This window comes from Anastrepha obliqua, chromosome 1 (genome assembly GCF_027943255.1).
Source record: "Anastrepha obliqua isolate idAnaObli1 chromosome 1, idAnaObli1_1.0, whole genome shotgun sequence".
In the NCBI taxonomy this organism is placed as follows: domain Eukaryota; kingdom Metazoa; phylum Arthropoda; class Insecta; order Diptera; family Tephritidae; genus Anastrepha; species Anastrepha obliqua.
The window spans coordinates 139,753,767-139,767,217 of record NC_072892.1 but is presented as its reverse complement, the minus strand read 5'-3'; the positions used below and the strand labels follow the sequence as shown (position 1 = coordinate 139,767,217).

Below are 13,451 nucleotides of genomic sequence, written 5' to 3'. Positions count from 1 at the left end.
TTATTTTATTTTATTTTATTTTATTTTAGTTTATGTTATTTTGTTTTATTTTATTTTATTATATTTTATTTTATTTTATTTTATATTATATTATTTTATTTTAAATTTTGTTTTTATTTTCAGTTAGCTTGTTTTGTTTTCATATTTTATAATTTTTATGATTTCAATTTTAGTTTAATTTTAGTTCTATTTTTTATTTAATTCATTCAATTTTTTTTGGTATTTTTTTAATTTATTTTTAATATTATATTTTGTTTATTTTTTTATTTATTTATTTTTTTTTGTTGCTTGTATCCTAATGTGCCTGCAGTGGAAAGCGAACATCGCTCAGTTATATGTATGTGTAGGCTTAATTAATACACTCAAATATGTTTTGTTGTTTTTTTAATAACTTCTCTTTTATTAAGAAATAATAGTAGACTTGCAATTCCAAATTAAACCGCATTTTTATTAATACTTTTTTCACTACATTTTATAGTTTTTATGCTATCATTACATTTGTGTTTGTGTTTTATTTTGTGGTTGCTCACTTATCCTAGCACGCCGCACACCCTTAGTAAAATAAGTGTAAATGTGTGCAACACTAAATTGCTTAAAACTATATAATATCTTTTACGTCAGAATGCCCACGTTTCGTTTAGAAATATTCATATTGATATGCATTTAATATGTATGTATATAATAATTTATATATATATATATAGGTACATATATATATATATGTGTATATATATAAATATATATAATTAACTATTTAATTCATAATTTAATTCATTATTCCATAATTTGTGTATTTACTGGAATACTACATACAGTTCAACGTCGTTAATGTTTGTATGCATACTTTGCTAATCTGTGTATTCTATAGAGGAATATGCGTGTAGATACATAGTTATAATATTTTCTCATTTGTATCTCCTTTTTTACATTTTTATGAACGCTAATTACGCCAAATATCCATTGTGTGCTTATGAGTCTAGATATGCTTGCAAGTCTGCGCGTGTGTATGTGTGAATGGGTGAGTTGTGTTGATGCGCCTGGGTATGTGGTAAGATACAGATATACCATTATTGATGTACTAATTCATTGACATTGTAAACGATTTTTTTTATATATATTTTTTTTTTTTTGTTATTGAACTCTCTGCTATTTTTTTATTTTCTTTGCTTTTTGTATTTGTTCGTAATTAATAATTAGCCTAAAAGTAAATATATTTTATTTTATATCAGTTTTTTATTTCATTTCAGTTTTTTGTTTTATTTCAGTTATTTATTTTACTTCAGTTTTTTATTGCATTTCATTTTTTTCCTCTGTTCTCATTTTTGTTTCGTTAATAATTATAGAATTTATTAGAGCCAATTTTATAAAACTTTTGAGTACAAATTCATTGTAATAATATGAGTTTTTAGTTTAATCATTGCAATAATAATAGTCGTAATAATAATATACTAGTGTTGATATGTTTTTGCTTTATATAATTTTTTTAAATTTAATCATTATTATTTTTTAATTATTTTTTTTTTAGATATTTGTATATATGTTAGTATTTGTCTAAGTGTTTCTGTTTTTCTGCCTATGCTGCTATATAAAAAGTGTTTGCTTAGCAATTCATTTTTTTTCATATCTGTTTTATGACATATGTTATTGTTGTTGTTGTTTATTTTTTAATGTATACTGATTTCTCTCTTTAACACATCAACTTAAACACTAATTTCTTTTCATTATTTATCTTGTGCCTTATAAATTCTTTTTTTTTTATTTCGAGTTACTCAATACATTTTTCTTGTACAATTAACTACATACACACATATATTTGCATGTATTTACATTTTAAAATTAATATTTACCATTTAGCTTCTTTTTTGTTTGGTTATTTTTCTATATTTTATTTATAATATTTTTTTTTTTTTGTATAGAGTGCGTTTGTGTACAGATGTGAAACTATTATTGTTTGTTGTACAAATTTGCAACATGCTCCTAATACAATTATCGTTTTTATTCTATTAAAATCCAATTATTTTTGTCAGCCATAAGAATAGGTTACTAATTTTCATAACATTTTTTAATTTTTATTATTATTATTATTTTAAATTTTTTTTTTTATTTATTTTTTTTTCTTTTTTCTTTTTTAGATTCTACAAGACAGCTGAAGGAAAAGCTATACGGAATAAAGGCTAAGAACTCTCTTGCACACAAAAACAAAATTTGTTGAAAATAAAAAACTTCCGGCTATGAGTTTGTATGCGAGCGGAAGTGCGTGAATGCTCTGGAAAATTTAAAGTAGAAAGGCCTCAATGCTTTATTTGAATGAAATAATCAAACAGTGATGTAGTCAATTCATCAATTAGCGGTGCAAACGGTATATAGTTGTAGGCAAAGAATTGGCAAATAAAGTTTTTTTCTGTCCCCGGAGTTGGTGTGCGTGGCAGGAACGCAAGACTCAAGACACGAACTTGTTTCGCGCTTAAAGCTTTTACTCAAACAATTTGTCGCATTTTGCTTCACTACCGTGCATCAATTTTCTTCGACTCAATTTTCTTTGACTCAATTTTCTTTAACTCAATTTTCATTGACATTTACTGCTCAGGGTTAGCTAAAAATTTTTACTCGTAATTCCTTTTAAAAAAATACCCCCTACTCTCAAATGTTTAATAGTACCAAATTTTTTACAATTTCCTTTGGCATTTTCAACTTTTTTGTTATTTATTCTCTTTTGTTTAGGTATAAAATTGTTAGTGTTCTGCAAATATTCGTTACTTGTTTCGTCGTCTCTAAAAAATTTACGTTTTATTCGTATTTAAAATTTGATTGATTGTAAAAAACTGTGGTTATAATGGCCCAATTATTGTTCAATTTGTGTTTTTCTTTGGCTTTTAATTGTCAAAAATATTTTTTATTCGCCTTTCGTGCGACTTATTTTTGTTCTTTGGGCTTACCAAAATAAATCGCCAATTAGGCTGGGGTTACCAAGCTTAGGTATACAGGCTATTTTGCCGCCCAGTGGCATGCGCCTGCGTAAATGGATAAAAGTGCAGAGGTGCGGCTGATTCAGTGGGACTACTTTTGGCGTGGGGTGGAGCTGAGAAAAAATTGAAAAAATTAAAAAAACTGGAAACCGATGTAATTGCAAGAAATGTGGAAAAACTTTATATCCGTACATAAAATTAAAAATTAAATCGAAATAAAAGTTATGTAGATTCCATTAGTGCTGAAATTTACTATCAGAAGTTGACGCATATTTTCTCTTATTTCCAATATAGTTTTCTTATATTTCACCTTTTTCGGTTTCAACTACGTGACCCCCTCAGGCTTTACCCCCAAATACATATCCATATGTATGCATAACAGCAGTAATATCAGTAAAATGCAAAAAAAATAAAAAATCTAAATATAACAAAAAGCCAAAAAATATTTCACCACCTTCCACTTTTTTACACTTGTGTTTGCTTTTACTGCACATGCACTTGCGCATTTACATGTAGGTGTGACTTTTCTGCCAGAGCATGTCAACATTTTCCACTGTTTTTGTCTTTTGTTTTTATTCGCTGCTAAATATTCATGACCGGATTTTCATTTTAAAACAAATTGAAGCTTACTTTGCATCCACCTGCATGTGCATACCTACATGAGTATGTATGTGTGTACACTACACGGCTTTCATATTTTCCTATTTCGTTCTATATTCTTTTTGCTTCCACTCGCCCATTAACTAGACTTGATACAATTCAATTTAAAAATTTTACATTTCTTCGCTTTTGTATAAGCATTTGTGCTTGGGTCTTTGTTTGTTCTTGGTAATAATTACTTTATATTATAACTTTTCTCTATATATGTATATGCATATATACTCGTATTGTTTTGCTGTGCTTTGGTTGGAATGTATGAGTTTATTGACGACTGAGTGAAGCTACTTGTGCGCACCTACATAAATTCATTTTATGTTTTAGAAAAATGCATCTAATGACGGTATGATCGAAACAGCTAACAGCGCCAACATAAATGCCACGATACTTCTCTGTTGCAACAGTTGTTGTTGTGCGTGATGCAGTGTGGAAGCGGAGGATTGTTTAAGTTCACATTGCGCTGCAAAAAAGAGAGAGAAAGTGGGTGAATCGTTGTTTTATTCCAAAATATAGTAAATACGTCAGTTTTTAGGGCGCATAGTTCCATGAATATGATATGGCAGATGAGAATAGCATTAAACTAAATGTGTAAAATTTTTATATAAGTAGAGAAAGTCTTCATTTTTTGTTGTTGTTTTTTTTAAACTATTATTTTACTAAAACTATGTGAAACCTAGAAAATCTAAAAAAAAAAATATATATATTTGAATAATTATATAATAAGACTAAGAATTATGCCTTCGACCTCAATTACGAGGTGTGTTCGAAAAGTATCGCGGTTTTATTTTTGCAGGTTTTTTTGTGTCGATATGTTGGTACTCATGTCTCTCACTCATGCCGACGAGTTCGGCCATTTTGAATGTTCAGTTAATTGTTGACAGCTGCTTCGCTTACACGTGTTTCGGCTCGTCTTCCATTTTTACCTATTCAAAATGATGGATCAAAGAACCTGTATCAAATTTTGTGTGAAAAACGAAATTAAGTGTGCGGATGCATTCCGAATGTTGACTGAGTCATACGGAGAAGCTACTTTGGACTAAAGCAACGTTTATCGGTGGTACAAAACGTTCTCAGAAGGCCAAAAAGATGTGAACAACGAAAAGCGCCGCCGAAAGCCGGACGCCGGACGCCCGAGCACTTCAACAACAGACGAAAAAATTGATGAAGTAAAAAAATGGTATTGGCCAATCATCGAATCACCGTTAGAGAAGTTGCTGAGGACATAGACATATCGATTGGCACATGCCATTCGATTTTTTTCAATGATTTGGTCATGAGACGGGTCGCCGCAAAATTCGTACCAAAACTCCTCAATTTCGACCAAAAGCAGCATCGCATGAACATTACTAATGAGATGTTGGACTGTGTCCGCGACGACGCAAAAATTTGCTCCAGAGGGTCATAACTGGTGAGGAATCGTGGGTTTATGGTTATAACGTGGAAATCAAAGCTCAATCATCTCAATGGAAGCTGCCGCACGAACCAAGACCTAAAAAAGCGCGCCAAGTTCGGTCGAATGTAAAAGTGTTTTTTACCGATTTCTTCGATTGCAGGGGCGTTGTGCATCATGAGTTCTTGCCATAGGCTAAAACGGTCAATAAGGAATATTACCTGGAAGTTATGCGCAACTTGCCTGAAGAAATCCGCCAGAAACGCCCGGATTTGTGGAAGAACAAAAATTGGCTCTTGCATCACAATAACGCCCCTGCTCACACATCGTTGCTTGTGCGCGACATTTTGGTCAAAAACAACACACTAATGATGCCACAGCCATCGATTCCCCAGATCTGGCTCCCTGTGACTTTTTCTTACTCCCGACACTGAAGGGGCCCATGAAAGGATGACGCTACGCTACGATTGACGAGATAAAGACGGCATCGAAGGAGGAGTTTAACAAGATAAACAGAAAAAAAATGATTTTTTAAAGTACTTCGAATATTGGAAGAAATGTTGACACAAGTGCGTAATATCTCATGGGGATTACTTTGAAGGGGACAAAATAAATATTAATGAATAAATAAATAATTTTTGAAAAAACACAAAATTTGCGATACTTTTTGAACACACCTCGTATCCGCATGAAAACCATCGATATTGGTAACTATGGTTTAGCAGCTGAGAATGGCAAAAGGTGTTGAGATTTGTGTTTAGTAGGGCTTAACAAGTCATAGTGAATCGTGTAACGCCAGAACAACGCTTTCAAATTGAGAGAATTTCCTTTGAAAAAAAAAATCTGTTTGTCGCATTAGCCTTTGTCCTTCCACTCCGTGGAAAATTTTGCGCCTGGTCCTTGGCTTACGTCCCTATAAAATAGAACTCGAGCAAAAAGCCAAATGAGCATCGTTTACGTCGCATTTTTGCTGATTGGGTTCAGTTAAATTTATTATTCAGATTTATTGGAAAAAGTTGTCAAAAATTGGACTGATCCGAGGGACCAAATAGTTGTTAAAAATAGAAATAAAGACCGTGAAATTATCTACCAGATTATAAGAAACTAAAATTATTTTCCGAAATCTGCCAGCTGGCTTGAAATATGGTAAACTTTTTATTTTATTACAAGAAAAATTTACTTCTGACGGTAGTCCAGCGTAAGTTCACTATCCTGCCGTCCCAGAGCACGGTCCTTGCTCTTTTCCAAACTTACCTACTTTCCTAGTTTCTAAAACAAAAAAACATAAATTTCATTCCTCAACCCCAAAACCTTATCCTTCCCATCCTTACTCCCGAACAACAGTCAATACAAGTAATGCGCTGCTAAAACAAGCAAAAAACAATCACACAGTTGCACATTGCATCAGTGGCGCCAGCAAGAGGAAGCGGGTAACCGCAATAATAGCGCAGACACACCACTTTAGCGAAGTCCTCAACCATCTGTGCGCTCTTTCTGGCAGAAAAATGTGAAACACAGGTGGCGAAACAGTTAGAAGGCGTTGTTCCTAAGCAACGACAGGTGGGCACTCCCACTATTTAGGACTGGTAGCGGCAAGCTAATCACCTACCCTGCCAGAAAGTAAAAATAGATTAACGAAACAAACGCAAGGCTGAGTCTTGTCGAGGCCGTATGCTCCCGCGGGGAGTGAACAAGGAAAAAAAAAACTATTTACTACAGTATTCACAGTTCACTACACAATATCCACCAATATGAGCATCAGATATCTCATGGGCAAAAAGCTATAAAGAGAAAGCATTATCTTCTCTGAATACCTTGAAAATATCTTCAAGCCACACGACGTGTCAAGAGCGGCTGAAATGAAACCATATTATCACAACAACCACGATGACACTATCGAATGCTGAATTATGTGATGAAATACAAAAAATAAAAATCCAAAAAGTCACTGGGCGTTGACGTTATTACTGGGGAAATAAATTAACCAAAATTTCGAATGCTATATTGAAGTTGAAGCACATTCCAATGCACTGGAGAACTGCTAAAGTATTCATGTTCGCCAAGCCGGGAAAGCCAAAACGCAACGTATCATCAAAACTATTAGAAAAATTACTTGTCAAACGCCTTAACAAAGTTATTGAGCAAAGGAACCTGATACTAGTGCTTCAATTTGACTTTCCCCTAAACATTCAACAATCGTTCAAGTCCACAGGCTAACTGAAGTTATAGAAAATGTTTTCGAAAAGAAAAAAGTATGCTCTGCTGTCTTCCTAGATGCATTTAAGGCTTTCGATAAGATATGTCACGGTGGCGTTTTCGACAAAATAAAGACGTGATTACCAACTCAATATTGCCATATTTTAAAAACCCATTTATCCGATCGCTTCTTTCGAACTAAATACGACAGCACCAATTCTGACCTAAAATTAAAGCTGATATCCTACTGGGTAGCATTTTGGGGTCCATCCTTTACCTAATTTCCACATGCGGGTTGCCTACCGATCAGAACTGCGTCACAGCCACCTTTGCAGACGACTTCGCTACCTGTCAATAGGAAATACGCAGATTGAGTCAATTGCAAATCTTTAAAAACATTCAAACAGACTCTATGAGTGGACAGTTACTTGGCGCATGAATGTAAATAAAACAAAATCCGTTCATATAGACTTCACGTACAATAAAATTAGATATCTTGCACTATACTGAAATGGAGTACGAATTCCGTATTATAACACGGCTGATCACCTGGATATAACTCTTGACACCAAATTCAGATGAACTGCTCACGTAAAGAAGAAAATAACTTGATACGAGTATTATATTCAGAAACATGTATCGGTTTATGGGCAATCGATCCGCTTTATTCACTTATAATAAAATACTTCTATACAAGCAAATGCTAAAACCAATTTGGACGTGTGGGATCCAATTAAGGGGTTGCTCAAGCTCCAGCAATATACCTCAAATCTAAAGGCTCCAGAATAAAGTCTTACGATGGGCTACTAACACGCACGCGTTAGTGACCTTGAACGCGATCACGGCATACAACCAGTTGCCGTCGTAATTAGAAAAAAATGCCCTATCTCACATGAATAGACTAAGCCATCATGTCAACAGCGAGGCTTCAACCCTCACCGCTCAAAACAAATGGTTTGAAAGATTGAAGCGGAAAAAGCCGCACCAACTCATGCAGTAATCAACTCTTTTGCAAGTCTTATGCAAAGGACCATAATATTAATTGTATTATATAAAAACCAAACAAAATGGTTCGTTAGTTTATTAAAGTTAAAAAAATAGTGAAATAAAATTACGCACTTTCGTATGTGAAATTATTTACATCAATAAAAGTAAGCAATACTCAAATAAAAGGCGGCAGGCGATTTTCATTAAAGATAAATAATATTATAGAATACAAAATTGTGCGACTAACTGTGACTGTTACGTCACGGGAGTTTCATCAGCAGAATTTTGCGCGCTCATTTTTTATAAATCAGTGTTTGTTCAGATATCAACGAAGTAACAAGCAGAAGTAGGTGCGGAGATTTCTTCCTATATCACCTGCACAATCTCAGTTTTTGCCAACTTCTATAGTAAACAATCCACGGCCATAGCCTTTGTTACTACAGAACATCAGCTGATTCCTTCGAATTCGCTGAGAGCCGAGCAACAGTTTGATGTTGCCCACACCAGCTCATTCTCCACTTCGTAGGGTTTCAGCGCCTCAATCAATACTATCACATTTTCTACATCTAATGTATACCTACAAGCAGCTTCTTCCAATAAGGTACATTTTTGAAGTGAAACTTCTTAGGCGTCGATGGACGAGCGAGGATGGTGTGTAAAATATCAAGGCCATGCAATGTTTTGAGCATTTTCGTTTCGCGAGAGAGAAAAAAGATATAACGTAGAGGAAAAGGAGAGAGAGAGCTATAATAGAGAGCTTATATATATTTGATGTTGAGTTTTTGTTGTACACTACAATAGATGGAACTGTACAGCGCCACCGCGACTATTTCAGATTGTTCAGCACTATGGCAACTAGAATGATGGCCGCTACGGCTGCGCCTGTTAATGCATTTTGTTCTTGTAGTCGCTAGACTTGGTGCACGCACAGTGACCGACGTATCGTAGTCCCTTACCGTAGCCTCTAGAGAGCACAAAATCGAGCAAAACTCATCCCGTAGAGAACAAATTCGGTCTTTCAGTTACATATTTACACAATACATCGGTTTGTGTGCGTATGTGTTTGGTTATATCTACACAATGTTGCCATTGATATTTTTGCTTACACACTTTTTCACACATCCGCGTTATCAGTTACAATTTTTCATTGTTTAATAAACCAAAGCCAAAAACTAACAAATGCAAATGTTGCTTTATCCATAATTAACATTATTCAACATTGTTTTTAAGTAATTTTTATAAAAATTCAAATTTTTCCAAGTTTAATTTGTAAATTATTTCGAAATGTACTGCTTCTCAACACAGTGGGGTGAGAGAGCAGCTGACAGGGTTCTACGGGAATTTACAAAAATCCTGCGATAAAATCTACGATACTACGATACGGAAGGGAAGTAATTTTTCATTTATATCGGGTCTCATTAGTTTCACTGTAACTGCTGACAGGGAACTGCGTTTACGTCGGTGACTGTTTGCAGCATTGGAATTTTAGTTTTGGAAACATAGCATAGACCCGATTTACACGAGGAGACATCTGGAAGGGAAACATTTTGTTCGGGGGCGAAGGACGGTCGGGGAAGAGAGAAGGGATTTTGTCTCCCGTACTCGGCGACACGCTTTGCTCTTCTTATTCGTATTTCCAATCTTTCCAATTTTTGACAGTTGCTTCATTCGTTTTCTTCTTTTGTGGGAGAAGGTTCTGAGTTATGTGTTGGTTTTCAAGCAAACGGAAGATAACAACGATGACAAACATCCGAACGCTGCTTGGGAAATGCACGATTATTTTTGCTAGTAAAGTAGGTATAATTTAAAATATATTATGGGTCATGTTTATGTTGAATTCTAATTTTCCTCGCATTTCTAGTTACTCAAGTTAATTTTAAGTTAATTATTTACATATGAAGTATTTTTAATTTAATTTTTTTTATTCAAGTATAAGAATTTATAAATATATTTCAATAAAAAAACAACAAATTATTTATTATTTAACCAGTTTGCATTTTTCATTCATATATTTAAGAAACTGTTGTCGAACGCTCTCTGCTTTACATGTAAGCGCGTGCTAGAATACATCCGAACCAGACGATGCTAAAGTGTTAAATGTCAAAATGTCGCGGAAACATTTTTGCCCGTGTGAACGCGAATGAAACTTCAAAAGAGAATTTCCAGTGTCTCCCTTCCAGATGTCTCCTCGTGTAAATCGGGTCATAAAGAGCCATAAAGTGAGTGTGTTGCGGTTATATGTACATAAATATGTATATACGAATATGCATTGTTTTGCTTAGAATAGATACATCTACGTACATACAGGGTGAACGATATGAAGTGTTATCAACTTCACACTGCTTGTATCTGTACAACAGCTCATGACATCAACGTCAAAATTGTTCTACTGACAATTCAATATATTGTTTATAAGCCATCAAAAGCATTTGCGTCTCAGTTTTGTTGAATTTTTTTTCTGAGCTGGTATTCAAAGGTAATAGTGTGATGGCGTTATATTTGGCTGGAAAATCACAACCAGCCATTGTACGTGAGCTCAGTCACCTCAAAGTGAATAAAATGTTTGTGTATCGCACTATAAAACGTTACAATGATACTGGTAGCATTGCAAAACGCTATGGAGGTGGACCAAAAAAAAAACCGCAACAACGCCAGAAATGGTTCGGAAAGTGAAGGCTCGACTTGAACGAAATCCACGTCGAAATGGAAGAAAAATGGCCAAAGAACTGAAAATATCGCAAGACAGCATTCGACGCATATTGAAAAATGAACTCAAGGTCAAGGCTTACAAGTTCCAAAAAGCACACGATATTTCATCCCAGCAAAAAAAAAGTTCGGTGCGAAAGAGCAAAGGAGTTGTTGCGCTTGCACGAACGTGGCGAATTTCCTAACATTGTGTTTTCTGATGAAAAAAATGTCCCAATTGAGCAGATCATAAACACTCAAAACAACCGTGCTCACTTGACAGAACGCTCATACGAAAATTTGAGCCTACGTATAGCCACTCGAAGCAATTTCCCATCGCAGTGACCGCTGATGGACGCTCTCCAATCGTTTTTATCGAGCCTGGTGTCAAAGTGAATGCGACTTATTATCGGGGAAATGTTTTAGAAGCTGCTTTAGAGCCTCGGACACGCAAACATTTCGGTCGTAGACCATGAACGTTCCAACAGGACTCGGCACCGTCTCATAAAGCTCGTGTGAACCAAGAATGATTAAAAAATCATGTTCCACACTTCATTTCAGACGCAAATCCGATGGACTATTCCATCTGGTCTATTTTGGAGAGCAAGGTGAGGACTAAAAAATATGTCAGTATGGCTGCGCGCCAAAAAGTGATCATATATTGTATGAATACATACATATGTATATGTAAGCGGATAAGGTTTAGATGAGATTCTTGCATATGTTTGCATATGTTTGTCTATTTGCTCTTGATTTCTTTGTAAATTTTGTCTATTTGTATTCTCTGCAAATGTTGTGAATTTATTTAGATATACATATATTCTTTCTCTCTCTATCTCTCTCATTTTCTCTCGGGTCTCTCCCTCTTTTTTTGTCTGCCTTGAAAGTTACACTTCTGTTATGTGTACTACGCTACACGCACTTTTCTTTTTTTCTAATTTATTATTTTTGACATAGCTGCTGCGAAATATTCAATTGAAATGAAATGATATTGCCAGTGAAAATTCACTTGAAATGCTTTGAGTTCCCGTTCACAGTACTAAGTTCCCGTTTCACGTGAAATGGCTCAAAACTCCGTATAAATTTCATTGCCGTGAAGTATGCGTGAAATTTCGTATGTATCTCACGACAAAGCAGTACTCAGTATAGACCGTGAAAACATCGCGCAACATGATGCCAACAACATTTTTTCACACATAATGGTTAAATTTCTAGGGCCGATGTAGAATGTGAACCACACCTAAACGTCAACGACACCGTTGGACTTCTTTCTTTGGGGTTATTTGAAAGAAAAGCTGTACGTCGATAAGCCAGCAACAATTCAAGAGCTAAAGGATGAGATAATTCGACACATTGACGGCATAGAACCTCAATTATGCCTCAGCGTCATCGAAAATTTGGACCATCGGATGGAGGTGTTCCGCCGAGGCCGCGATGGCCATTTGGCCGATATTTTGTCTCATACGTAATTGAGCCATACCAATATTATCATAGTAAGGAGAAATGATAATAATTTCCTAAAAAAAATTGCATTTTAATCAACACTGGCCCTTGAAACTTAACCACACTTTATTTAAAATCCGAATTTTATTTGAAATTGAGTGAAAACTGGTTGTTCTTTTACGAGTGAAGTGCTTGAGTTTGAGGGCTCGGAATACATGGAATTTTTAAGCGAAATGTCTTCGCAAAGAGTGTAAGTAAATTTTTATATTTTTTGTGTCAATATGTGTTCGTATATTTATGTTAATTTGTTTGAAAACACTTTTCTTAGCAAAATTCGCCAATTGCTTCTGCGGCGATGCTAATAAATTTAACGCTACTTCTCATTTGACAATCAATGTTGTTGGCAGAATTTCACGGCCAGCTAAATGCAAGTCGCTGGAGAAATTTCTCAGCTGTGAAGTTAGTATTAGCCTTCAGCGAATGTTTGTGCTTCAGCATCAAGTTGCTAACATCTGACTGACACAGTTGGTGATTGATATATGAGAACAACCACACTTTCATATGCGACCAGAAGCTAAGCACACCGTCAAGATAACCAGATTCTAAACGCACAAAATAGTAAAGAACTCTTGCCCTGGCGCCCTTTTCAATAAAACAACATATTTTAATGTTATTAGAGCATTTATTTTTCAGTTCGAAATTGCGTATATGCAGCCGTTTATGTACTGAAATGATGTGACGCAAAATGGTTTGGTCTCCCGGTCAATTGACAATTTTTCTGCTGACGATGTTGGGTGTTTTCTTCCAAACAAAAACAAAAATGTCGAGCATTTTGTTATATGGAAAAAAATAACAAAGCTGCCGCAAAAAAATTTTTCAAACATCAAAGCGAATTTTGAGCCACCAAACTTACACTTTGTTGTACTAAAATTTAATGGGCTATTGAAAAACATATTTGGAATTTTTGTAGAAATTATAATTCAAGAATTAAAACATTTAAAAAAAAATATTTTTTGGAATTTTATTTAATTTTCACAAACTTTGAAACCTGAGTATCTTTATACACATGCCCCACAAAGTCTGCGTTCACCCGAATAGCTTTCTTAAATTTATTTAAAACAAAATAG

General features: G+C 34.6%; 1 protein-coding gene across 1 annotated transcript in view; it reads right to left on the bottom strand.

Moving 5' to 3' along the window:
• Nucleotides 1-203: 203 nt before the first annotated feature.
• The window catches only part of LOC129236327 (acetylcholinesterase), a 255,679-nt gene continuing 242,431 nt past the window's right edge, over nucleotides 204-13,451 (bottom strand). The window contains exon 10 of the mRNA XM_054870657.1: nucleotides 204-4,083. Coding sequence (XP_054726632.1) covers nucleotides 3,944-4,083 — 140 coding nt within the window. The 3' untranslated portion in view covers nucleotides 204-3,943. The remainder of the gene's footprint in view (nucleotides 4,084-13,451) is intronic.